The sequence below is a fragment of the Felis catus genome, chromosome D1 (genome assembly GCF_018350175.1).
Source record: "Felis catus isolate Fca126 chromosome D1, F.catus_Fca126_mat1.0, whole genome shotgun sequence".
Taxonomy (NCBI): Eukaryota; Metazoa; Chordata; class Mammalia; order Carnivora; family Felidae; genus Felis; species Felis catus.
The window spans coordinates 54,287,696-54,315,396 of NC_058377.1; the positions used below are offsets into that span (position 1 = coordinate 54,287,696).

Genomic DNA, 27,701 nt, shown 5'->3' on the forward strand with positions numbered 1-27,701 from the left:
ACGAGCAGGGGAGGCACAGAGAGAGAGGAGGACAGAGGATGTGAAGCAGGCTCCACTCTAACAGCTGAGAGCCCAATGCGGGGTTCGAACTTATAAACCATGAGATCATGACCTGAGCCCAAAAAGCTGCCAGAATTTTTTTAGGGACGAATTACCCATAATCACATCACTCTGACATGACAACATAGTTCATGTCTTTAACTGAAGGACTATTTGAGGAGGGACTACCTAACTTAAATTAAAACCTTATATGAAAACTTAATATCAGAATGTAAAATATGCATTATGAGTAAAGCCACATAAATATAGATGCATAAAGCTAATATACATGTAGGGGCGCCTGGGTGGCTCAGTCAGTTAAGCATCTGACTCTTGGTTTTGGCTCAGGTCATGATCTCATGGTTCAGGGATTTGAGCCCCACATTGGGCTCCGCACTGACATGCGGAATCTGCTTGGGATTCTCTATCTCCCTCTCTCTCTGCCCCTCCCCTGCTTGCTCTCTCTGTCGCTCAAAATAAATAAACAAACTTCAAAAAATATTTTAAAAAAATTTTTTAATGTTTATTTTTGAGAGAGAGAGAGAGAGAGAGAGAGAGTGAGTGCCAGCGGGGGAGGGGCAGAGGGAGAGAGAGAGAGAGAGAGAGAGAGAGAGAGAGAGAGAGAGAGAGACAGAAACCGAAGCAGACTTCAGGCCCTGAGCTGTCAGCACAGAGCCTGACGTGGGGCTCAAACCCATGAGCTGTGAGATCACTACCTGAGCCGAAGTCAGACGCTCAACCCACTGAGCCACCCAGGCGCCCCTACTTCAAAAAATATTTTTAAATAAATATATGTAAAAATTCTTGTTGTAGAATTATGGGTAGAATTTTTTCTCTTCTAAACTTAATATAATGTTATCCATATAATTTTTTTAAAGCTCCTTTATGATTCATATCTGATTATGTCCATAAGCCTCATATACTTAATTATATTACAACTCAGTTCTCACCATATGACCCAGCAATTCCACTGTTAGTATATACCCAAAAGAACTGAAAAGAGGAACTCAAACAGATACTTGTACACAGTGTCCATTGCAGCTTTATTCACTGTGCCAAAAGGTGGGAACAGCCCAAGTGTTCATCAGCAAATGAATGGCTAAACAAAAGGTGGTGTATACATACAGTGGAGTACTGATCACTCAGAAAGAGGAAGGAAGTTCTGATGTGTGCTACAACATGGATGAACCTTGAAAACATGGGCTAAGTGAACTAAGCCAGACACAGAAGGACAAATACTATATAAATGCTGCAGAATAGACAAATTCATAGAGACAAAAAGTAAATTAGAGGTTACAGAGTAGAGGTGCGGGAGGAGGAATGGGGAGTGATTATTGCATGATGTTTCCAGAGATTCTGTTGGGGTGATGAAAATGTTTTGAAAGTGGATAGTGACGTTGGTAGCAGAACACTATCAATACACTTACTGGACTGAATGGCATACTTAAAAATGGCTAAATAGCAAGTTGTATGTTATTTTACCAAAGCAAAAGCGTCTTGAAAACCATCAATTACCTATTGTGTAGCATTTTTTTACATCAGCGTCACAGCATCCAGCTCCCTTTCCTCCCCCAGATGCAGAGCTGGTTCTCTCAGCAGCTTCACTGAGGCGACAGCATGGGTAGATGATGATTGGGTAAATCTGGATTGTTGAGCTAGTGCAGTGGTATATCATTCTCCATTTTTTCTAAATGTGAAATTGAATGCACTCTTTTGACAATGGCTTTGGCTATCATTCACATCAGGACGGTGCAGGTGGGAAGCTTCAGCTGAGAGATGTTTGCTAAACCAGGATGACTTGTTTAAAATGAGACTTTTCTCTCCTTTTGTCTTCAGAAAAGAAAAACCTCTTTTTAATTGGTTGGAAACTTTCTACCTCCTTGGCTTGGGGCCTCTGGAAGTCTTCTGTGAATTTGTATTCCCTTTCACCTCCTGGAAGCTGAAGTACCCCTTTATCCCTTTGTTACTGACCTCAGTGTATTGTGCAGCCGGCATCACATATGCTTGGTTCAAACTGTATGTTTCAGTGTTGTCTGACCCTCCTTCCAGCAAGACAAAGAAACAATGAATAAAGGAACTGCTTGGATGTCTTCCAAGCAATTATTTCATGGGAAATTAATCAGAACTTGAAGAAAGTTGCTGGTGGCATGAACCATTCATTTCAGTGGTTCTGTTTGGAAGACCATTCTTCTAAACTTCGCCTTGCCCAGCCTAGCGACGTGATTGTCACCATGGTGAGAAGCCACTTATCCTCCCTAAGCAATGAAGCACATTTGAAACAAATCTCGCCTTGCCCTGTTCAAGTCATCTGAGATGATTCAGACTGCTGTGCTTGCTCACAGCAAGCAGGGAGTCTACCAACAACATGATTATTTGTAGCCTGTGATGACCATTGTCAGGCTATAAGGCATAATTAGAATCATGTGCTAAGGGAAATAGAAATAAAATGCTGTTTTGTATTTCTGAACAAGAATGTTCTGGATCATTATCCGCTCCTATATTTTCCTACTGGCGTGTGCACACAAACAGGTGATGTTCTGTCCCCATTCTATACACCTTGTTCCGAGAGGAGGTTTTTGTTGTTGGTTTTTTTTTTTTTTTTTGAAATTATACAATAACAATACTCACAAAGCCGGGGGGTGAATACTTAATGAACTGGTTTGGCCTGTCAGCATATCAACGCTTGCATTGAGTTAAGGACATCTTGTACAGTTCATTTATTCTAACAGCAAGCTCTGCAGTTTTGATAAGGCTGCCACTTCTTAAACTTTCACCATATGAACAAACTTAAGTGGTTTTTGCAGCCTGGCCATGCCCTCTCCCTTCTAGAAGAGTCCTTCACACACACTTTTTATCCATGACCCCAGTTTGCCGAATATCTGCTGCACATTCAAATTCAGCCGACGTTTATCTAGCCAACACCAGGACCTTTCACACATTTTATTTACCCCTTATCCTCTAAGAAGATCAAAGTCCAAGTCAATGCTGCTCCCTTTCATCCATTCTGCTTCCTGTCTCTCGGCTGACTTTCCTACCCTGTCATGTGATTGTACGTACTTCATCAAAATTAAACTTAACTGCTACCCTATGTATGAATATGCAGGTAGTATGGTGTAGTGATTAAGAATAGGAGCCCCAGAGTCACACAGCCTGATCTTAAATCCTGCCTCCATCATTTTTTTATCTGCAGCCAGGTTATGTAGCCATCCTTTGCCTCAATCTCCTTGTCTCTAAAATGATTACAAGAAATTTAGAATGCTGCCTGACACATGAATGTGCAATAAATATCACTTGATATTTTTATGAATCCTTTCCTCTGCCTCAACCTTCTCTCCCCATGCCCCAGAACTGAGTACCCTCACCATGTGTGAGCTCCCATGCTGGGGAGTCTACATCTAATATTAATTCGTTTATCTTTTTTCCCCAGGAGGTACTAGCAGTTTGAGAGCAGAGACCACACTTGTCTTAATAGCCCCAGTTTTTGGCACAGTTGAATGAATGAAGCACACCGCACAGGCCATAAATCTAAGTGTTTACTAATACCAGCATTAATGCAAGACTCAGTGTAGTTCACATCTTGGCCAATTGATGTGCAAGCAAAAAAAAAAAAGAAAGAAAGAAATTAGAAGTTGGATTTAGATGCATATCAACAAGGCCAAATTTAATCGTACTTTGTAGATTGTTCTGTGATGCCAGAACTGGAAGAGCCTATGTGGTGCAGAGATTTCCAGAATGTTCCGAAGAGCATGGGATGTTCCTGAGAGTTGCCTCAGAGGCTCTGGGCCCTGTCCCATCTTCCACCAAAGCAAATATGCTTTAATCTATTTCATATATTGGGCTTTGCATAAATTTTTGTTTTGACAAAGAGTTCCAAGTCCAAATACAGTTTCTTTAAATCAACTCAGCCTCAAGGGGCACCTGGTAGCTCAGTTGGTGGAGCCTCCAACTCTTGATTTTGGCTCAGGTCATGGTCTCCCGGTTCATGGGATTGATTGAGCCCCATGGCAGTGTCCTCACTGACAGCGCAGAGCCTGCTTGGGATTTTCTCTCTCTCCTCTCTGCCCCTTCCCTGCTTGTGCTCTCTCAAAAGAAATAAACATTTAAAAAATAAAATAAAGCAACCTCTTACGTTACCAGGAGGGAAACTGCTCCAGAGACAGGAATATCTTGTTGGTGCCACACAGACTCAAACCCACACTCCTGCCTATGGCCCAGGACTCTCCCAAGTACCATACTTCGTATTCATATATTTAAACTTTGCAAGATGTGGCTGGCTTTCAATAACAAATTTCTAGGTTTCAGCAGTTCCTAAGTAAACCAAAGTGCTGTTCAAAATGTTTTGAAATCTAGAATTAAGTAAAGTCAAGAACAAGCTAAGGTTACCGTCAAAATTTAAATAGGGTATATAAATAACTCCTTTTTTACCTGCTGTTTAATTTATATGCAGTGTGCCAAGCTTTAAGAAGATAAAAGAAAAGAAAGATGGGAGGGACTTGGTACTGTTGCTCCCAGTATCTTTACCCAAGCAGGGGGGTAGAGCCAGAACCAGCAGGGAGCTACCAGGAAGATGCACTGCCTTTCCAGCCTGAAACTGCTATGGTGTCCTTGTTAATCACCACCTGAAGCTACTCTTTCTGAAGGAAGCACTTCAGTGTCAGCGAACTGCCCCCTACATACAGTCTATGTGGCTGTTATGCAGCATTTAATGGAGCAGGAAAGCATTCCAATAAAAAATGGCCTTTGAAAAACTACTCTTGAGTAGTTTGATGAAATTACATTTCCATCGTGATTGTGGTAAAAAGCAAACCTTTTGACCCCTCTATCTCATTTCTGGTGCTCCAAAGAAACAGACTACTGTGCTGATGGCAGCTGAGATTAGAGCAAACCTATAAACCTCAAAAAACTTGAGTCAGTACAGCCATTAGTATCTCACAATGAAGTCCCATATTCAGCATGCCTGTTTAATAGAAAGATCGATAAATGTACCAATTTTTCTGTTTTGGTCCCAGGAGTCAGAAATAAAAACAATAGGGGCACCTGGGTGGCTCAGTCAGTTAAGTGTCTGACTTTGGCTCAGGTCATGATCTCATGGTTCGTGAGTTTGAGCCCCACATTAGGCTCCATTCTAACAGTGTGGAGCCTGTTTGGGATTCTCTCTCTCTCCCTCTCTCTCTGCCCCTCCCCCACTCATGCTCACTCTCTCAAAATAAATAAACTATAAAAAATATTTAAAACAAAAAACAGGGGCGCCTGGGTGGCTCAGTTGGTTAAGCGTCCGACTTCAGCCGGGTCACGAGGATCTCGTGGTCCGTGAGTTCGAGCCCCGCGTCAGGCTCTGGGCTGATGGCTCAGAGCCTGGAGCCTGTTTCTGATTCTGTGTCTCCCTCTCTCTCTGCCCCTCCCCCATTCATGCTCTGTCTCTCTCTGTCCCAAAAATAAAAATAAACGTTGAAAAAAAAATTTTAAAACAAAAAACAATATGCCTATTTCCTATGAAAAGGACAGGACCTGAAATATACCTATGTACAGAATCACAGGACTCTAGAATCCTAGAAAGGCTCTCAGATGATTACTTGGCACATTTTTAACAGTTTTCTTGACAATAAATAGTGTGGAAGTGTTCACCACATCATAAAACAGCCCCTCCCATATTCCTTAGGGCATTTAATGCTGAATTAATATTTTTCTTCCTCTGACTTTTACTAGTTAGTCTCTGGAGGAGTACATAATGAGGTCCTATTCCCATTTATGACAGCCTTTCAAGTGATATACAAAAGGAAAATCCCATATTGTGTCCTCTTTTGTTGAGTGCCAAGTACTCTTCTAGGCATTACCTCTTTTACCCTTCCTAAAACTTTGGAAATCAAATTCATTTATTATTCCTTTAAAAAAAAATTCACAGGAGCACCTGGGTGGCTTAGTCAGTTAAGTGTTCAACTCTTAGTTTTGGCTCAGATCATGATCTCATGGTTGGTGAGATTGAGTCCTGCGTTGGGCTCTAGGTGGACAGTGAGGAGCCTGCTTGGGATTCTCTCTCCCTCTCTCTCTGCTTCTCCCCCATGCATGTGAATGCTTGTGTTCTCTCTCACACTCGCTCTCTCTCTGTCTCTCAAAATAAAAATAAACTTTAAAAAATTACAAAAAACATATTCACTGAATTCCTACTGAGTATTTTGTACTATGCTAGGTGCTAGAGATCAAAAGGTAAACAGAGACATATTCCTGCCTTCAAGGAGTTTATATTCTAGTGACTGGAGAGTCCTGAAAGCCAGAAAGAGTGGCATGAGCTGAAGTTGGAGAAGTAGGCAAGGCCCAAGTCATGCAGGGTCTTTTAGGCCATTGTAAAGAAATGAAATTTTATTTTGAGTACAATGAGAACAAAAGGGTTTAAAAATTTCTGAATTGATTTTCATGTACATGGAGCAAAATTCAAAAAGTCCCCAGCCACCCAGTTCCCCTACCAACAGGGCAACAATTGCCATCAATATCTTATATCATTGCAGAAACACCAGACATATCTGTGTGTTTATAAACACACAAACGATACCATTCCACACACTGTTATGACCTTGCTTTTTCTTCCTTAATGTATTTTGGAGTTCATTCCATTATAGGTATATATAAAATTCCATCATGCTTTTTTAACAGCTGCATAATATCTGTATCTGTCATCTATTGCTGTGTAACAAACTCTGTGGCTGAAAAAGCGCATCTCTTATCTCAAAATTGTAGGTCAGGAATCCAGGCTCAAGCTTATCTGGTTCTCTGCTTTGGGGTCTCTCACAGGCTCCAGTGACACCTTGGAGCTATGTTCTCATCTCAGGGTTTGACTGGGGACAGATCTGTTTTCATGCTCACACAGTTGTTGGCAGAATGCAGTTCTTTGTGGGTTGTAGAACTGATGACCTCAGTTTCTTGCTGACTGTTGGGTAGAGGCTACCCTCAGTTCCTTGCGCTGTAAGCCTCCCCATAAGGTAACTCACAACAGAGCAGCAGACTTCATCAAAGTCAGCAAGGGAGAGAGTCTGCTAGCAAGACAGATGTATGTTATGTGATGTAATCATGGAAGTGACCTCTTGCCACCTTTGCCCCATTCTGTATATTAGAAGGAAGTCCACACGTCCCACCTACACTAAAGGGGAGGGGATTACACTGGGCTTGAGTACCAGGAGGCAGAGATAATTGGGGGCCATTTTCAAGTCTGTCCGTTAAGGTATCCATTGTATAGATGGACCATAATTTATTTAACAAGTTTCCTCTCAATGGACCTTTGTTTCCAGTATACTTTATTCTGCACATGCGCTAGGATTGCACATGTTATAGGATTAAATTTCTAGAAGTGGTTTCTGGGTTGAAAGCTATGTGCATTTAAAAATTGGTCGAATATTAGGGGCATCTGGGTGGCTCAGTAGGTTAAGCGTCCGACTTCGGCTCAGGTCATGATCTCAGTGAGTTCGAGCCCCACATCGGGCTCCATGCTGACAGCTTGGAGCCTGTAGCCTGCTTTGGATTCTGTGTCTCCCTCTCTCTGCTCCTCCCCTGCTTGCACTCTGTCTCTCTCTCAAAAAAATAAATAAACATTTAAAAAAATTTTAAGGAAAAAGATTATTTAAAAAAAAAGATTAGATTGACAAATTTTACTATATCAGAAATTTTTTTATTTAAAAAAATTTTTTTAAGTTTATTAATTTTTGAGAGAGTCAGAGTGTGAGCAAGGCGGGGGGCAGGGTGGGGCCCGCAGAGAGAGACACACACACAGAATCTGAAGCAGGCTCCAGGGTCTGAGCTGTCAGCACAGAGCCTGATGCAGGGCTCGAACTCACAAACTGCGAGATCATGACCCAAGCTGAATTTGGATGCTTAATCGACTGAGCCACCCAGGCACCCCTACTATATCAGATTTTTAACTTCTGTGACTTCTAGCCTTATAAACAAAGTTACAAGACAAACACCAGATTAAGGAAGAGTATTTTATAACATATATAGGAAAGGATTCATATTACCTCACACAAGAAGTTTCTACAAATCATTTTTAAAAAGACAACTCCAGGGGACATCTGGGTGACTCAGTCCATTAAATGTCCCACTCTTCATTTCAGCTCAGGTCATGATCTCACGGTTCATGAAATCGAGCCCTGCATCAGGCTCTATACTGACAGCATGGAGTCTGCTTGAGATTCTCTCGCCCTCTGCCCCTCCCCCACTTATTCTCTCTCTTTCTCAGTCTCTCTCTCTCTCCCATTCTGTCTCTCAAAAATAAACAAATAAACTTAAAAAAAAAAAAGAAGACAATCCTAGGGGTGCCTGGCTGGCTCAGTTGGTGGAGACTGTGGCTCTTGATCTCAGGTTGTGAGTTCAAGCCCCATGTTGGATGCAGAGAGTGCTTAAAAATAAAATCTTAATAAAAAAGAAAGACAACTCTAAAGAAAATAAGCAAAGTATATGAACAAGCAACGAAACAAAAGGAAACTCAAATGGAAAATAACTATTTTCATTGGATAATAGGGAAATGCAAATTAAAACAACATTGAGCTCCCATTTTTCACCATCAGATTGGCAAAAATTAGTGTCACAATAGAAAACATTGCTACTTTCACACATATTGTGGATGGAAATGGAAATTGGATCAGTCTTTTCATACAGGAACCTGGTGGTATCTAGTAAAATTGAAAATTCATATATTCTGAAACTCTTTTACATGGACTTATATAGTATCTATACAGAGATAATATATACAGAATGTGTAGACCTTTAAAACCACACACAAAAAATTGTTTTATATTATTTATGAATTCATTTATTAACATTAATATGGATACTAATATACATATGGAATTTAGGATCATGGTTGCCTCTAGGAAGGAAGGAAAAAGACTGGGACGTAAGGTTGAGGTCAAGAGGAATTTTAGCTTCGTACTGTATTATTTACATATCTTTGAAGGAGAATATATACAAATGTGTGCATCTGTGTATATACATCAGGAAACAATAAATCTGAAGTAAATACAACAAAATGTTACGATGGTGAATATATGAGTATTTATTATATTGTTCCTTATACTTGAAGATTTTTAAAACTTTTTTTCAATGTGAAGAAGACTTATTTTTCGACATACTTAATTTGAGATGTTTGTAAGATATCCTGGCAGAGATTTCAAGTAGGAGAATAGATGTATCATTGGAGCCCAGAAGAGAGTTTGGGCTAGAGTAAAAAATGCTAGAATCATCAATATATACATGATAATTAAGGCTAAGGAAGTAGATATGTCACCTAAGGAAAGAGAAGAGATAGTAAAGAGAAGAGGACCCAGGACAAGTCTTGAGGAAATCTAACCTTTGCAAGCTGAGAAGAAATAGAGGATGGAAACTGAGAAAATGAAACCAGTGAAGCAAGAGAAAAATTAGGAGTGTATGGTGTCCTGGAAGCTAAAGGAAGAGAGTGTTAATTGAAAGTATGAAGAGGACAACTGTGTCTAATGCTGCTGAGATGTTGAGTAAAATCAATGAGTGTGATAATATGGAGGTCACTGGTATTCTCGTTAGGGTAATTTAATTGAAGGTGAGAGCAGAAGGACATTGTCATGGGTGACCAAGATTTCTTAGACAAGACACACAAAGCACAATCACAAAGAAAGAAAGTGGATAAATGTCCCTACATAAAAACAGTAAATTTCATTAGTGTTGAGAGTATCTGTGGAATTACTACAAATCAGCCAGTAAAAAAGACGATCCAATCCAAAAGAAAAGTGAATAAAAGATAAACAATCAACTAATTCACAGAAGAGGAAACTGGAATGGTCAATATTTTGAATGGTCAAAATATTCGTTTTCAATAAATATGAAAAGAGATTCAACTTTACTAATAATCAAGGAATGGCAAAACAATAACGAAATAACATTTCTACCAGTAGATTGGCAAAATCGAAGTTTGACAATGGCAACAGGCAGGGGTTGCCAAGGAAACCAACAGAATCAAGTGGAAAGCTATTAGAACTAGTAAGCGTTTAGCAAAATGCTAGACATAAGAATGACATCTTAATCAACGTTTAGAAAAAGTAATCGAATATAAGCTATCATTCCCAGTGGTTACAGAAACTACACATACCTAGAGACAAACTAACAAAAATGTGTAATAGTTTTATGGAGAAAATTATAATGTTTTAATGAGGGGTATAAAAAGAAAATTTGAATAAATGGAGACATATATACAATGTCCATGCATGAGAAGGCTCAGCATTTTAAATATATCAATTCTCCTCACATTAGTTTATAAATTCATTATAGTTCTAATCAGTACCCCCAGTGAGATTTTCCAGGGAATTTGACAAGGTGATTTTAAAAATGAGGACAAATAGAAGTGTACAAATAGTAATAATAACCACTAACATTTACTGTGAGCTAGCTTTTGAAAAAATATGTGGGTAACATGCCCCACCAGAAATAAAAGAATATTACAAAGTTGTAGTTATTAATGACCCAGCAATCACACTATCAGGTATTTATCCAAAGGATACAACAATATAGATTCGAAGGGGCACATGCACCCCAAAGTTTATAGCAGCATTATCAACCATAATTAGACTATGTCGAGAGCCCAATGTCCATCGGCTGATGAATGAATAAAGACAATATGGTATATATACAATGGAATATTACTCAGCCATCAAAAGGAATGAAATTTTGCCATTTGCAACAATGTGGATGGAGCTAGAATGTATTATGTGAAATGAAATGAGTCAATCAGAGAAAGACAAATACCATTTGATTTTACCCATATGTGGAATTTAAGAAACAAAACAGATGAACATATGGGAGGGAGGTAGAGAAGAGAAGGAAACAAACCACAAGAGACTCTTAATGATAGAGAACAAACTTGGGTTGACAAAGGGAAGTGGGTGGGAGATGGGTTAGATGAATGATGGGTACTAAGGAGGACACTTGTTGTGATGAGCACTGAGTGTTATATGTAAGTGATGAATCACTGAATTCTACTCTGAAACAATATTGCATTGTATGTTAACTAAAATTTAAATATAAATAAGTAAATAATAAACAAAGTTGTAGCTATTAGTGTGACAAAGGTACAGTAATTAGCAAAGAAATCTGTAGAATAAAATAAAGTTCAGAAATAGACTGTGACTGTTAACCAACCCTTTTGTGGTAATCATTTCACAATATACATGTCTATCAAAACATCACATTTTATACCTTTAATTTATGTTATATCACAATAATGTCATAACAAAGCTGGAGATTTTTAATTTTAAAAAAACAAATAGACTATAGCATTTCTGATAGCATGATGCATAATAGAGTTGGAGTTGATTATTGGTGGGTGAGTATGATGAACTACTTAATAAATGGTGTTGGGCCAGTTCTCATGTGTAACATTCCACATACCCAACACGAAAATAAAATCCAAATGGATTAAAGACTTACACATAAGAAATTAAAACCTGGGAAAAATATATATGGTCATATCTTTATGATCACAGAATAAAGATTTCTTTTTTTTAATGTTTATTTATTTGGGGGGTGAGAGGAGCAGAAAAAGAGGGAGAGAGAGGATCCCAAGCAGGTTCCACACTCAGTGCAGAGCCGGATGCAGGGCCTGAACTCACAAATGATCATGACCTAAGCCAAAATCAAGAGTTAGATACTTAACCCACTGACCCACCCAGGTGCACCATGGAATAAAGATTTTTAAACAATATGAAAAACATAGACCATACAAAAAAGATCGATATATTTGACTAAGTCAATTCTTTCACTTCTGTATTACTTAAAAAATATCCTCCATAAATAATGCTCAAAGGCAAACAAAAGATTTGGAAAAGATATCTGCTACCTATATAACAAGGGATTAGCATCAGAATATGTAAAGAATTCGGGGCGCCTGGGTGACTCGGTTAGGCGTCCAACTTCAGCTCAGGTGATGATCTCACAGTTTGTGAGTTCAAGCCCCATGTAGGGTTCTGTGCTGACAGCTCAGAGCCTGGAGCCTGCTTCGGATTCTGTGTCTCCCTCTCTCTCTGCCCCTCCCCCACTCATGCTCTGCCTCCCTCCGTCTCTCAAAAATGAATAAATGTTAAAAAAAATATGTAAAGAATTCTACAAATCAATCAATAAATAAAAGACAATTCAAAGGAACAAAATGGACCAAGGATAAAACCCAGCAATTTGCTGAAGAAAAGACCCAGATGACCAATAAATCTATGAAAGACTTCTCATAACCTTTCTAATTATCATGTATATTTACATTAAAATGAGATGTTTTTCTTTTTAAAATGTATATTTAAAAAAAGGAAAAAATGCATTGTTGACCCCACATTGCAAAACGATCTTTTTTTTTAAGCTTATTTATTTATTTTGAGAGAAGAGTGAGAAAAAGTGGGGGAGGAACAGAGAGAGAGGGAGAAAGAAAATCCCAAGCAGACTCTGCACTGTCAGAGCAGAACACGATGTGGGGCTCAAACTCAAGACAAACGCTTAACCAGCTGAATCACCCGGGTACCCCAAGTGTGTGACTCTCGATCTCAGGTTTGTAAGTTCCAGCCCCACACTGAGGGTAGAGATTACTTAAAAATCATAAAACAAACAGGGGTGCCTGGGTGGCTCAGTCGGTTAAGCATCCGACTTTGGCTCAGGTCATGATCTCACAGTTCATGAGATCAAGCTCTGCATCAGGCTCTGTGTTGACAGCTTGGAGCCTGGAGCCTGCTTGGGATTCTGTGTCTCCCTCTCTCTCTGCCCCTCCTGCAGTCTCTCTCTCAAAAATAAATAAACATTTTAAAAAAGAATGAAAATTGAAACTAGACCACTTTCTCACACCATTCACAAAAATAAACTCAAAATGGATAAAGGACCTGAATGTGAGACAGGAAACCATCAAAACCCTAGAGGAGAAAGCAGGAAAAGACCTCTCTGACCTCAGCCGTAGCAATTTCTTACTTGATACATCCCCAAAGGCAAGGGAATTAAAAGCAAAAATGAACTACTGGGACCTTATGAAGATAAAAAGCTTCTGCACACCAAAGGAAACAACCAACAAAACTAAAAGGCAACCAACGGAATGGGAAAAGATATTTGCAAATGACATATCGGACAAAGGGCTAGTATCCAAAATCTATAAAGAGCTCACCAAACTCCACACCCAAAAAACAAATAACCCAGTGAAGAAATGGGCAGAAAACATGAATAGACACTTGTCTAAAGAAGACATCCGGATGGCCAACAGGCACATGAAAAGATGCTGAACGTCGCTCCTCATCAGGGAAATACAAATCAAAACCACACTCAGATATCACTTCAGGCCAGTCAGAGTGGCCAAAATGAACAAATCAGGAGACTATAGATGCTGGAGAGGATGTGGAGAAACGGGAACCCTCTTGCACTGTTGGTGGGAATGCAAATTGGTGCAGCCACTCTGGAAAACAGTGTGGAGGTTCCTCAAAAAATTAAAAATAGACCGACCCTATGACCCAGCAATAGCACTGCTAGGAATTTACCCAAGGGACACAGGAGTACTGATGCATAGAGGCACTTGTACCCCAATGTTTATAGCAGCACTCTCAACAATAGCCAAATTATGGAAAGTGCCTAAATGTCCATCAACTGATGAATGGATAAAGAAATTGTGGTTTATATACACAATGGAGTACTACGTGGCAATGAGAAAGAATGAAATATGGCCCTTTGTAGCAACATGGATGGAACTGGAGAGTGTGATGCTAAGTGAGATAAGCCATACAGAGAAAGACAGATACCATATGGTTTCACTCTTATGTGGATCCTGAGAAACTTAACAGAAACCCATGGGGGAGGGGAAGGGAAAAAAAAAAAAAAAGAGGTTAGAGTGGAAGAGAGCCAAAGCATAAGAGACTCTTAAAAACTGAGAACAAACTGAGGATTGATGGGGGGTCGGAGGGAGGGGAGGGTGGGTGATGGATATTGAGGAGGGCACCTTTTGGGATGAGCACTGGGTGTTGTATGGAAACCAATTTGACAATAAACTTCATATATTGAAAAATAAAATAAAATAAAATAAAATGTATGAGAAAAAAATAAAAAAATAAAAAAGAATGAAAAAAACTTAAACAAAAAATTTCTGCATATCAAAGGAAATAATCAGCATAGTGAAAAGGCAACCTCTGGAATGGGAGAAAATATTTGCAAATCTGTATCTGGTAAGGGATTAATAGCTAGAATGTATAAGGAACTTCCACAACCCAACAACAAAAAGAACCAAATAACATGAATTTTAAATGACCAAAGGACTTGAACAGACAATTCTCCAAAGAAGATATAGACGGCCAATAAGTTGGTGTCTGAAAAGAAGCTCAACATCACAACATTTCTCAATCATAAGAGAAATGCAAATCAAAACCACAATGAGATAACCACTCACATTCAACAGGATGGCCCCTATCAAAAGAACAGAAAACAGCAAGTGTAGGTAAGAACGTGGAGAACTTGGAATCCTTAGGCACTGTGGGAACATAATAAAATGGTGCAGCCTTATGGAAAACAGTAGAGAGGTTCCTCAAAAAAATAAAAAATAGAATTACCATATGATTCAGCAATCCCACTTCTGGGATATATCTAAAAGAACTCAAAGCAGGACCTTGGGATATTTGCAAACTTATTTTCATTGCAGTATTATTCACAATAGGTAAAAGGTGGAAGCTACACAAATGTCCATTGACAGATGAATGGATTAAAAAAAATGTAGTGTCTACTTTTTGTAATGGAATGTTATGCAGCCTCAAAAGGAAGAAAATCCTGTCACATGCAGCAATATGATTTCATCTCAAAGACATTATGGTAAGTGAAATAAGCCAGTCACAAAAGGACAAATATTATATAATTCCATACATATGAAGTATCTACAGAAGTCAGAATCATAGAAACAGAAAAGTAGAGAGGAGGCTGCCAAAGCTGGGGGGAAGAGGGACATGGAATTAGTGTTTAATGGGTGTAGAGTTTCAGTTCTGCAGGATGAAGGAGTTCTAGAGATATGTTGCATGACGATGTGAATATACTTAATACTAATGAGCTGTATGCTTAAAAATGGTTAAGATGGTAAATTTAATACTATGTATTTTTTACCATAATAAAAAAGTTAAAATGTTAATGTAGCAATATAAATTTATTATTACATTAAATATATCATAAACCCAAAAGTGTGTAATGCACATGTAAAGTCAAAAATAATAAAATGTACACTCATGTACCCACCACACCTTAGAAATAGAATATTATTAATACCATAAAGGCCTTATGTGTGCTTCTCCTTCCCCAGAGATAATAATCCTGAATATTTATGTTAATCCTTCTCTTGCTTTTCTTTCCAAATTTACCAACATGTGTATCTCTAAACAATATATTTTTGCCTAACACTGAACTTTATATAAATGGAATTAAATATTCTCCTGTAACTTATCTCTTATTCCCTTATGTTTATTCCCTTTTTTAACATGACTCTCTTTTTTGAGATTCATCATACCAATGCATAGATACACCTTCCTATGAAAATACCACAATTTATTTTCTGTTTCTTCTTCTTCTTCTTCTTCTTCTTCTTCTTATTATTATTATTATTATTATTATTATTATATAGAGAAAGAGCAAAAGCAGGGGAGAGGAGCAGAGAGAGAGAGAGAGAGAGAGAGAGAGAGAGAGAGAGAGAGAATCTCAAGCAGGCCCCAAACTCAGCATGGAGCCCTACTTGGAGCTCGATCCCACAACCCTGGGATCATGACCTGAGCCAAAAAGAAGAGTCAGTTTCCTAACCGACTGAGCCACCCAGGTGCCCCTTCTTTTCTTTTTGTTTGTTTGTTTGTTTAATGTTTTTATTTGTGAGAGAGAGTGCAAGCAGGGGAGGGGCAGAGAGAGGGGGACTGAGGATCTGAAGTGGGCTATGTGTTGACAGCTGAGAGCCCAATGCAGGGCTAGAACTCACAAATTTTTAGATCATGACCTGAGCTGAGGTTGGACACTTAACCAACTGAGCCACCCAAGGAGCCCCTTCTATTCTGTTCTTAACGGACATTTAGGATGTTTCCAGTTTGGGAGAATTATAAATGGCTATTGCTCCTGTGAATATTCTTTTTCTTTTTTTGACGTTTATTCATTTTTGAGAGACAGACACAGAGCGTGAGTGGGGGAGGGGCAGAGAAAGAGGGAGAAACAGAATCTGAAGCAGGTTCCAGGCTCTGGGCTCTGGGCTGTCCTACGTGGGGCTTGAACCCATGAACCATGAGATCATGACCTGAGCCAAAGTCAGACACTTATCGACGGAATCACTCAGGTGCTTCTACTCCTGCATATATTCTTGTACATCTCCTAATCCTAGTACATGTATTCAAGTTTCTCTGGACACTAGAGTATAGGCTTAGAGTATAGATGTTCAAGGAACTGAAAACAATCTAAATATCCATCAAAAGGGTAATGGATAAATTAAATGTGACATATTTATATGGTGGAATATTATACAGTAGTCAAAATGAATGAATCAGGGGTGCCTGGGTAGCTCAGTTGGTTAAGCGTTCCACTCTTGATTTCAGCTCAGGTCATGTTCTCCCAGTTGGTGAGATTAAGCCCCTCTGTGCTAACAGCGTGGAGCCTGCTTGGGATTTTCTCTCTCCCTGTTTCTCTGCCCCTCCCCTGCTCGTTTATGCACTCTCTCTCAACATAAATTAGTAAACTTTCAAAAAAAAAAAAAAGGAATGAATCATTGCATGCAATGATAAAAGTGAGAGAAAAGAGGAACAATGAATTATACTATTTGGGTAAAAAAACATAACAAACACACATAACATGATATTAAATATATGTAAAAATATAAAAAGTGAATTGGAAGTATATATACTAAACTCATGACAGTGGTTCTCTGGGGAAGAAGAGAGAGGGGACTTAAGCTTTATTTATAGTGTTTTATTTCCTTTAAAAAAAGGTTAAAAATAAATATGACAAAACATTAATGGTTGTGAATTTGAGTGGTAGAATATGGTTATTTGTTATCTTGTCCCAGATTGGACTTAGAAAAATGTGGGGGAGAAGAATGTGTAAATATCATTTAAATATTTTTAAGTGTTTGCCTAAGAGTTCATTTAGTATTCAAAATTTACACAATCTTACTATGGGAAATTTTAAGTGGTTTCCCTTCTTTTGATGTAGTTTTAAAAATAAACACTGAGGTTTTTTTTAAAATTGTAAAACAGCTTTATATGTCATTCTATTTCCATAGGACTGATTTCCAGCTCTGTAATTACCGGATCAAAGAGTGTGAAACTTTGAAACATTTGCTGCTTTCCAGGCAACTCCCAATATACATTACCTAGGGAAATCCTAACTTGAAATATTATAGATCTGGGAGTGCTTTTTATGAGACATAAAAGGCCCATCCTTTATTTAATCATTCTTAACTGATATTTAATTCTTCCACTTTGGAGCTCAATACCTTTGATATGTATACCTTTGCATTAATCTCTGGTTTAATCAGCATTTATCTAGGTAAAATGTTGACCTCACTAATGAATGAACACGAAAAGAAGACATTGTCACTCAAATCAGGAAGGGTTTTCGAAAGAGAGCTGTTCAAAAGTAGAAGCTCCCCGTTACTGGAGGTAGGGAAGCAAAGACTTGGCAATTACTTGGCAGAATGTTATAAATTCCTTCTTTCATTCTTCAAACCTGTGGGGAACACCTTTTCCTTGAGCTACGTGCAAGGACCTAAAGACTCAGAGGTGAAAATTTTTAGCGTGCTGCCACCAAGCTGACTTTCAAGAGTTTGGCTAAATGATCCAATCCTGATGTTCTCTGAATTCTTTGTTGCTGGCTGGATCTTAATTTTAGGCTTTGGAAAGCGAGCCTGTGAGCAACGGCAAATTCAACAAATGAAACTAGCTTTTATGATTTTGATTAATTACGTTTCTTAGAACGATCCGTCAAACCTACTTGTGGGTGTTGGATACGAAGATCAATTTGGCCTGAAGGACCATTCAGGGGAGGGGGAAAGAGAGGCAATTCGGGCGGGGGGCGTCGAGAGCAAAAAAAAAAAAAAAAAAAAAAAAAAAAAAGCAGTATCTACTAGTCTCTGAGCTCTGCTCATTTGGTGTACCCTAGACCCCGCGGTACCAAGCCCAGGAAACCCTACCCGCCAGCATCAGCGCCGGCGGGAGGGCAAGCAGCACCGGCCATTTGATAACCCGGAACTTCGTGTGCGGGGTCCCTGCAGCAGCGCGCACGGGGAAGCGTATGGGCGCTGTACCGCCCTGCGCCATGCCCTTCAGCCGGGCTCTCGGAGGAGAAAGCTCGCGGCTTGGGCCGAGGCGGTGGTCCTGGTGGTTTTCTTTGTAGTTGGCGGGTCCGAGGCTAGGCCTCCAGTGGGAACGGCATCACCATGATGAGCGGACGGCCGGGCCGAGTGCCCTTACAGTTCCTGCCGGATGAGGCCCGGAGCCTCCCACCGCCCAAGCTGACCGACCCGAGACTCGTCTACATGGGTTTCTTGGGCTACTGCTCCGGCCTGATTGATAACGCGATCCGGCGAAGGCCGGTGGTGACTGCCGGTGAGGGCTGCGCGGGCGGGATCGGCTGGGAGGAGAGGGGGTCTCAGGGCTGTGGGTTGGTTCCTCCATAGGCTGCCCAAGGTCCTTTCGCTTTTCCGGGCCTTTTCACCTAACAGGCCCCGCCTCGCCTCCCTGGGGCATCCGTGTCCCGGGAGCTCTTCAGAACCCGATAGGGCCAAAGTGTTACTTGGCACTTAACAATTGAGGGCAATGAAACCCCAAGGCCCCACAGTGAGTCTGTGAAGAACCCAGGATTGAACTGCCAGGTCCTCAATGAGGCTTCAGAGGGGTTAATGCAACTTGCCCAAGGTCATATGGTTGTTAGGTAGCCTGTTTTTAATTTTTTTTAATGTTTATTTATTTTTGAGAGAGAGACAGAGACAGAGACAGAGACAGCAGGGGGGAGGGCAGAGAGAGAGGGAGACACAGAATCTAAAGCAGGCTCCAGGTTCCGAGGTGTCGGCACAGAGCCTGCTATGGGGGCTCGAACCCAGGAACGGGGAGATCATGACCTGAGCCGAAGCCGGACACTTAACCCACTGAGCCACCCAGACGCTCCTAAGTAGCCTGTTTTAGACCTCAAGTCTGTATTTGAAAGTAGTGCTTTTCAAACTTAATGTACATACTGGTAACCTGGGGATCTTTTTAAAATGCGGATTCTAATTTATCAAGTCTGGAGAGAAGCGTGATGTTTACAAACTCCCAGATACTGTTGATGATGCTAGTCTAGAGACCCCCTTTGAGTAGGAGAGGATAAAACCACTGGCCTGTATTTTCTAGTAGCATGTCAGTGGCCTCCTGTCAGATAATGGCTGACACAGTAGCTGGGCAAAGGGCAGTGGATTTCCAAAGGGAAAAGAGGAGGGAAGCTTTGGAAGAGCTGTCTTTTTTTAAATGTTTTTGTTTATTTTTGAAGGAGAGAGAGAAACAGAGCATGAGCAAGGGAAGAACAGAGAGAGAGGGAGACACAGAATTTGAAGCAGGCTCCAGGCTCTAAGCTGTCAGCACAGAACCTGACGTGGGGCTCAAACCCACGAACTGTGAGATCGTGACTCGAGCCGAAGTCAGTTGTTTAACCAACTGAGCCACCCAGGCGCCCCTGGAAGAGGTGTGTTTGAACTTAGCTATGATTTATCGAATTCTAGGAGAGTTTTTCAGGCCTTTGAGAAGCTAGTGGAAGTAAATGGAGGTAAGGGCCTCTGAATGGGGAACAATTTGATGATTGAGTGTATAGAATAGGATAATGAGGGTAAGAAGGAGATTTAGGTAGATCAGGGCACATTATACTCTAGGCAGACAGGAACCTTTTTAGCTTTTGAGAGCTATTGGCAGATGGGGAGTGGAGAGATGCAGTAAGCAGGCCTTGTGTTTTAAGTAGGCTCCATGCCCAACATGGGCCTTGAACTCATGACTGTGACATGAAGAGTCAGATGCTCTACAAACTGAGCCAGCCAGGTCCCCCAGGCCTTGTGTTTTGTTTTGTTTTTTCTTTTCAATGTTTATTTATTTATTTTGAGAGAGAGAGAGCACACGTGAGTGGGGAGGGGCACAGGGGGCATGGAGAGAATACCAAGAGGGTCCTTTGCTGTCAGCATAGAGCCTCACATGGGGCTTGAAATCAGGAACCCTGGAGAACATGACCTGAGCCGAAATGAAGAGTCAGATGCTTATCCGACTGAGCCTCCCAGGGGCACCAGCCCTTGTATTTTAAAAAGAAGGTCACCTTGGGGCGCCTGGGTGGCGCAGTCAGTTAAGCGTCCGACTTCAACCAGGTCACGATCTCGCGGTCCGTGAGTTCAAGCCCCGCGTCAGGCTCTGGGCTGATGGCTCGGAGCCTGGAGCCTGTTTCCGATTCTGTGTCTCCCTCTGTCTCTGCCCCTCCCCCGTTCATGCTCTGTCTCTCTCTGTCCCAAAAATAAATAAACGTTTAAAAAAAAAAGAAGGTCACCTTTGTCAGTGCAAAGCACTGATTGGAGCCGAGGAACTCAGTTTAGAAGAAAGCTAATACAGTGGTTCAGGTGACCAGGAATCACTTCACTTGTTCCTCTTTTGGCCACCTTGCAGCTGTATGTCATGCCTGAAGTCCAGCTTTCAGCTCACCAAATCTTAGCGTTTCCAGTGCTCAAATAGTATTGAAATTCCATCTCCCTTAGACATGACCCTCCTCCATCCAAAGGAGTGGGCTTTGTCTACTTCTGCCTCTGGGGAGATGAGGTTTTCTCCCTTTTCATCACCACTCCACATTTGCCCCAGCCTGTCACAGCTGCACTTTGCAACTCGATGGCCTTGCTCCTCTCTTTCCTATCTGTGTTAGCTTGGACAAGTTACTTGGTCGGGCCATTCAGAGGCAAAATTTCTTCATCTGTAAAATGACAGTAATTAATCTTTGCATATTTGTTGTGGGAATTAAGTGAGATTCTAGAGATAAAATGCCTGGCTTACAGAAGGTACTAGACAAAGTTTCTATTCCTTAGCTGTCGTTATGCAAACAGTTTACCATATATTTGTTCGTTCAGCATTTACTAAGTTCTTTCTTTGTGCCAGGAAGGGTTACATACCAGGTATATGGGGTGAGGAATACCGTCCCTGCCCTTGAAGAGCTCCTAGTCGAGTCAGACAAGTGAACAGTCCATTATGGGTCTAGGCATGACAGATAATGTGTTTTCATAGAAGTAGGTGAGCAGAGAGCACTTTGGGAGCACAGAGGAGGTAGAGATTGGAGAGATACTATTCCAGAGGAAGAACATAGTGGTCAAGAGCACATGATTTTGGGTTTGACACCACTCCATTCTACTAGCCATTCAATTCTGGGGAAATTACTTATCTCTTTGAGCTTTAGTTTCCTTACATATGAAATAGAGATAATATCTGCCTCTGTGTGGCTGTGAGAACTAGATGAGATGATGTATAAAGCCCTTAACCTAGGGGCTAGGGGTGAGAGTTCCTGAGTTCCCCAGGGTTTCCTTGGTCTTGAGAACTTTATTGAAATGGTTCTCAGCAGCATTTACTGAAGCACATTATGTTTGTCTAGTTTAATGACGGTCATATAGCAGTATTCAGTAAGTATTGAATAAATACATATATGTCGATTACAAGGAAGTCTAAAACATGGTCCCAGGCCTTAAAAGACTCACAAATCAGACAAGCATATCCATTTAAAAGGCCAAATGGTGTAAGTTTATGCATGTTGGGTAACAGCTGTGACAGAGGAGTGGGGAAGGAGAAAGATATGGTGGATTTTCAAACTATAGCCGTGGAAAGTATCTGGCATTCTGTGGGTAGCATTGGAATATTCTGTAAATGAAATCAAATTGTGCAGATCTTTTTCAAGTTAGCAGAAAATATTAAACAATTTTTTTCTTGAGCTTTTCTCCCATCGCAAGTTCTAAACCACTGATAGTAGTTACCACTTACCTGCTCTAAATTTATAGTCAGTTGGTATCTAAGTGTCTACCACAAAATTAAATATATTTATTGATTTCTAGTATAATATATCAGTAGTTAATGGTGTTCTGCAAAGAACACCATGGCTTCCAAGTTTAAATTCACTTGGGGAGCCTGGGTGGCTCAGCCAGTTGAGCGTTCGACTTCGGCTCAGGTCATGATCTCGTGGTCCGTGAGCTCGAGCCCTGCATTGGGCTCTGTGCTGACAGCTCAGAGCCTGGAGCCTGCTTCAGATTCTGTGTCTCCCTCTGTCTGCCACTCCCCCACCCATGCTCTGTCTCTCGCTCGCTCTCTCTGAAAAATAAATAAACCTAAAAAAATTTTTTTAATTCACTTAATAAAGGGAAAACGATTGTGGAGGGGTTGTGCATGTGGTGGGAGGGAGGCCACCACTGAGAGGGAGAGAAGAGGTTAAGGAAAGGAGGACTTGGGAAGGGGCCAAACCATGCCCTTGAGGGCTGGGACACTAACATCACCATCTGAAACATTCAGGGAATCTTTTCCTATGAGGAATATACATAAGCATAGAGAGTCTAGGTCTTTGTGTCTGTGTCGTCCAGTGGCATATAGAAGAAGAACTCAGCACACTTTGCTGTATTGCACGTGGCCCATTAGGGGGAGTGATGACTGTTTGGGGTCAGGGAGAATGCGAAAGAGCCTGAACCCTGTCCAGTCCCAGATTGTAGTACTATTTTGAATTTTTATTGTTTTACACATTTTTCCAAAAATATTTTTACACGCATTTTCTTTTAGTTTATATAATACTGCCATGAGAACGATAGGATAGGTATCATCTTTGTTTTAGAGGTAGTAAATTGACTTGCCCAAGACCTTTTATCCATTTATTAAATATTAAGTGCTGGCTACGTGCTGGTACACAAAAATGAATTAAACATTGGCTTTGCGGGGTAGTAGATAGAAATAATCTGTATAGCATTTAACATGCTAATAGAGAGGAGTTCACCCTGTTTTAACCCTGTTAAGGAAAATTCTGGATGACTTCTTAGCAGAAGTGATGTCTGAATTGAATCTTGAAGGATGGGGGCAGAGGTTGTCTGGGCAGAGAAATAACCAGTGGGTGGTATGAGGAATTAAAAGCAGTTCAGTATTGGGCGCCTGGGTGTCTCAATCGGTTAAATGTCCTACTTTAGCTCGGGTCCTGTTCTCACAATTCGTGGGTTTAAGCCCTGCTTCATACTCTGTGCTGACAGTTCAGAGCCTGGAGCCTGCTTTGGATTCTGTGTCTCCCGCTCTCTCTACCCCTCACTGCTTGCACTCTGTCTGTCTCTCTCAAAGAGAAATTAAAAAAAAAAAAAGTAGTTCAGTATCATGGGGTGCCTGGGTGGCTCAGTCAGTTAAGTGTCTGACCCTTGATTTCTGCTCCGGTCACGATCTCATGGTTGGGGAGTTCAAGTCCACATTGGGGTCTGCACTGATAGCAAAGAACTTGCTTGGGATTCTCTCTCTGCCCCTCCCCTGCTCTCTCTCTCTAAAAATTAATTAAAAATAAAAATAGAAGTAGTTCAGTATTGCTGGAACACAATGTGCATATCAGGGAATGTTAGATAAAGATGGAAGAGTCAGTTCATGAAAGACCTGGGAGGTCATTATCTAGGAGTTTGGTCTCCTATTGGGTATAATTGAAGGAGAAAGGGCTGACAAGCTAGGTTTGTATTTTAGTTAAAATTCCTCTAGTGACAGGGTACAGACTGGGATAAGTGCAGAGTAGAAAATGAGATGAAAGGGAGATTGAGTTCCCTGAAGTGAGGCAAGGAAATATTTACAATAGAATTGACAGGACTCAGTGACAGAATGTGGGGAAAGAGCATTAAAAAAAAAGGGATGAGTACTGTGATTACCCAGGACTTGATTTCCTGGGTGATTGGTCTTACAAAAGGTGATTAGGAAGGAAGGAAGTTCGTTTGGGGATATGCAGGTGAACACACGTGTCAAACATTTGGATATATCTGTTACTCACCTTGGGTATCTGAGTCAGACATACTTGCAGGTCACTAGAACATGGATGGTAAATAAAACTATAGGAATAAACGAATTCTTCAAAGCAATATATGTGGGATAAGAAGAAGAGGGCTGGGGATAGAATTCTGGGGCATAGCTAGAAAATCAAACCTGTGGTTAGCCTTTTTTAAAAGATGCTTCTGTATGTAAAGTTCAGACCTTTGGATCTCCCATTCAGACTTTAAATTTTGGCTTTCCCTAGATCACATGATTTGATCCTCCCCAGTCTCATTATAATAGGATGATTTTTTAAATCTAGTTTTCGAATAGGTACTCATACACATGGTACAAAATTTAGAAGATAAGAAGAGAATTGATAGTGTACCTGGCTGCTTTGGTAACCAGTAAATATGCAGATACAAATTGGTGTATGGAGACAAACCAAACTGCTTTCTGAGCATTTATAAAGGACTTCATCTCTGTCACATCACATCCTGAACAGGTCCTGGAATACAAGTTAGTTTAGATCTTCAGGATTTTGTACTTAATCCACCTTTTCCCATAAAGAAATTTATAAAACCTAAATTTGAAAAATCTTGAGTTCGTTTTGCATAAGTGAATAAATGAATGAATAAATAAATATGGATTCTATTCATAGTTATGTTTGTAGATTTAATGTTGGTTTTCATAATTGATGTCAGGGTCAAGGCTGTTTTTGCAAAAGAGCCATGTAGAAAAACCTTTTTTTTTAAAGAATGGTGGAAGAAATAACAATAAATTACATATCTGAACTGCAAAGCTGTGATTTTAAATACACATTGATGGATTTTTGCTTTCTTTGGAATTTATTGTTTGAATTTCAGGTTTACATCGCCAGCTTCTATATGTTACTTCTTTTGTCTTTATTGGATATTATCTTTTAAAACGTCAAGATTATATGTATGCTGTGAAGGACCATGATATGTTTGCATATGTAAAATCACATCCAGAGGATTTTCCTGAAAAAGGTATTTCATTTATTTTTGATTTATTATTTTTTGAAAAAGGAGTTTCAGGGACGCCTGGGTGGCTCAGTCGGTTAAGCGTCTGACTTTATGATCCCATGGTTCATGGGTTCAAGCCCTGCATCAGGCTCTGTGCTGACAGCTCAAAGCCTGGAGCCTGCTTTGGATTCTGTGTTTCTGTCTCTCTCTGCCCTTTACCTGCTCACACTCTGTCTCTCTCTCTCTCTCTCTCTCTCTCTCTCTCTCTCTCTCTCTCTCTCAAAATTAAATAAATAAACATAAAAAAAAAGAAAGGTATTTCAAGTTACCTATAGTGAACCTCTTTCTTACCCTGTATCATTTGCCCTGGTTAATCTTATACATGCCTGTGGCTTCAGGTACATTCAGTATTCTGTTGACTCTCACATCATTGCCTATGTATTAGGATTTTCTTGAATTTGTATATCCAGTTCCTAGCCGAGTACCTCTGTGTCCCTCAGACAGCAAACAGATTTTATGTCCCCTCTGCCTGTGCAGACTTCTGTTCTGTGTTCTGCATTGGTGAGTGGCACTGTTGTCCACCTGGCTACTCCAGCCAGAAGCCTGGGAAGTGTCTTCCAGTCTTTCTGTGACCTCTCATTAGTCCTCAAGTCTTACCATTCTACTTCCTATTTCTCAATCCTAAACTCCCATCTCTCTCCCACTGCCACTACCCCAGTTCATACCCTTATAATCTCTTGCTTGAACTCTTGCACTTGCCTCCAGCACACCTCTGCCTACAATCTTACTGAAGATCATGTCTCTGGATAAATGTGGCTATGCATAATAATAGGCATTGCTTACAGTAGCTATCTATTGCCTATCGGACAAAATCCAGACTGTTTAGGAGGGCTTATTTCCCCAGGCTGAGCTAATTGCCTGCTAGAAAGACTTTGCCCATACCTTTTATCTACCACATAACATGTACATGTCTGTCTCCCTCACTAGACTGTAGCTTCATCTGTTTCCCCAGCCCTCTAGTACAAAGCCTATACTAGTAAGCAATAAATAATAGCTGATCTGATGTACACAAAAACCTGTCTCATCTCCTGTAACTCATCTCCTGCCTTGTGAAATTCTGTGTCCTAAATCTGCCCTATATCCTGGGTAATGCTCAACTCTGTACCTTCTTGATCGTCCTCTTCCTCCATTTTTACCTGTCCATCTAGCAAATTCCAACCTAAGATTCATCATCTCAAAGAAGCCTTGGCCCAGCTACAGACAGGAATTTCCTCAGTACATTCTACTTACCACTCTTCAACTATGAGTATGATTGTAATATAACTGTTGTCTTGTTTGTATTTTAATACATATACATAATACAGATGTACATATATGTGAAGGAATGAATGAACGAATGTAGAAAAACTTTGAACTTACATAGATTTTAAAGAGATATTTAAATATTTACATATTCACAAAAATGTGTAATATTAAGCATTTAAATTTTATTATACTAAAGGATGGTTTCTAATGTCCTATTTAGCTCTAAAATTTCATTACTCTATTTAATATTCCCATAGCCTTTAGTCACATATGTGATGTTCGTGGTGGATCAAAAAGGTATAGCTTTCTTTACCAATGAAGAATTCAAAGGCTAGAGTACAAAGCCATGAATAATGGATGTATCAGGGATGGGGAGTAGGCAAATGCACGTTAGCATTGGAATCTTGGAAACCGTGATTCCTAACAGACCCAGTGGCAGAGCAGTTCTCGGTCCCAGGCCTGTGGCTCATTGCCTCCTGTTTATACTAGCTCCCTCTGTCAGTGGGAGCCTGTGTAGCCTTACAGACTCATTCTGTCTCTGAGCAGCATATCAGTGGCAGGTGTGCTGAGAGCCTCTTGCACTGACAGCAGGGACATGGAAAGCTTGACCACCTCGACTCCTGGTCCTGCAGCTGACCTGTGCTCCTCCCTGTTTATTCCTTCCATTACCCCGTCAGCCAGGGCCCCCTGGCAGCGCTCTGTCCCTCTGGGCAGCCATCTGGATGTCACCAGAGTCTTCCAAAGTTACCCTTCATCCAGTGAAACAGTGTCTCAGGGATTGCCAAGCTATGGTTGAGGACAAGAACCTAAGGAAATTCTTAGAGGAGTTTCTGTCTACGAGAATATTAACTGTTAATTTTTTTTTTAGGAAATACGATTTTTAAAACATAACTTAAGGGGCTTCTGAGTGGCTTAATTGGTTTAGCATCTGACTTCAGCTCAGGTCATGATCTCACGGTTCCTGGGTTTGAGCCCTACATTTGGGCTCTGTGCTGACAGCTCTAAGCCCAGAGCGTGCTCAGATTCTGTGTCTCCCTCTCTCTCTGACCGTCTCCGACTTGTGTTCTGTCTCTCTCAAAAATAAATAAACATAAGAAAAAAATTTTTAATAAAAATAAAACCTAATTTAAAAATAATTTTTTTTGTGATCTTTCCTTTTTATAGATAAGAAAACTTATGGTGACTTTCTTGAAGAATTCCATCCAGTGCGTTGAAGTCTCCAAAATGCTTACTTTGGTTTCACTGATACCAGTTATGTCTGAATTTTGTGAAACATGTTTCCATGATACCTGAAGTTTATGTTAATCTGTATGTTAACACTTTGTGATTAAAATGGTCTTCATGAACACTCTTGACTCCTTTTTGTCGTAAGAAAAATAATTCACTGGAGAATGCTCCG

General features: G+C 40.4%; 2 protein-coding genes across 3 annotated transcripts in view; both read left to right on the forward strand.

The window, feature by feature from the left end:
• ALG8 (ALG8 alpha-1,3-glucosyltransferase) overlaps nucleotides 1-4,773 on the forward strand; it is a 29,294-nt gene extending 24,521 nt beyond the window's left edge. Inside the window, exon 13 of one of the 2 annotated variants that reach the window (XM_019811753.3) lies at nucleotides 4,487-4,773. In XM_019811753.3, coding sequence (XP_019667312.1) covers nucleotides 4,487-4,628 — 142 coding nt within the window. In that variant the 3' untranslated portion in view covers nucleotides 4,629-4,773. Of the gene's footprint in view, nucleotides 1-1,875; nucleotides 2,507-4,486 lie in introns of those variants that run through there. The other variant, XM_003992685.5, reaches the window with a different exon arrangement.
• A 13,497-nt stretch (nucleotides 4,774-18,270) lies between these two features.
• NDUFC2 (NADH:ubiquinone oxidoreductase subunit C2) lies at nucleotides 18,271-27,650 on the forward strand. Its single transcript, XM_011286640.4, has 3 exons — nucleotides 18,271-18,611; nucleotides 24,878-25,021; nucleotides 27,467-27,650. The coding sequence occupies exons 1-3, from the start codon at nucleotides 18,443-18,445 to the stop codon at nucleotides 27,514-27,516; spliced, it is 363 nt and encodes a 120-aa protein (XP_011284942.2). The 5' UTR covers nucleotides 18,271-18,442; the 3' UTR covers nucleotides 27,517-27,650.
• The last annotated feature ends 51 nt before the right edge of the window (nucleotides 27,651-27,701 follow it).

What these genes read in the sequence shown, in the direction of transcription:
- NDUFC2 (XM_011286640.4), top strand. Translation starts at nt 18,443, where the DNA reads ATGATGAGCGGACGGCCGGGCCGAGTGCCCTTACAGTTCCTGCCGGAT. An exon ending in AAGGCCGGTGGTGACTGCCG is followed by an intron (nt 18,612 to 24,877) that starts GTGAGGGCTGCG and finishes TTTGAATTTCAG; the next exon opens with GTTTACATCGCCAGCTTCTA. An exon ending in AGAGGATTTTCCTGAAAAAG is followed by an intron (nt 25,022 to 27,466) that starts GTATTTCATTTA and finishes TCCTTTTTATAG; the next exon opens with ATAAGAAAACTTATGGTGAC.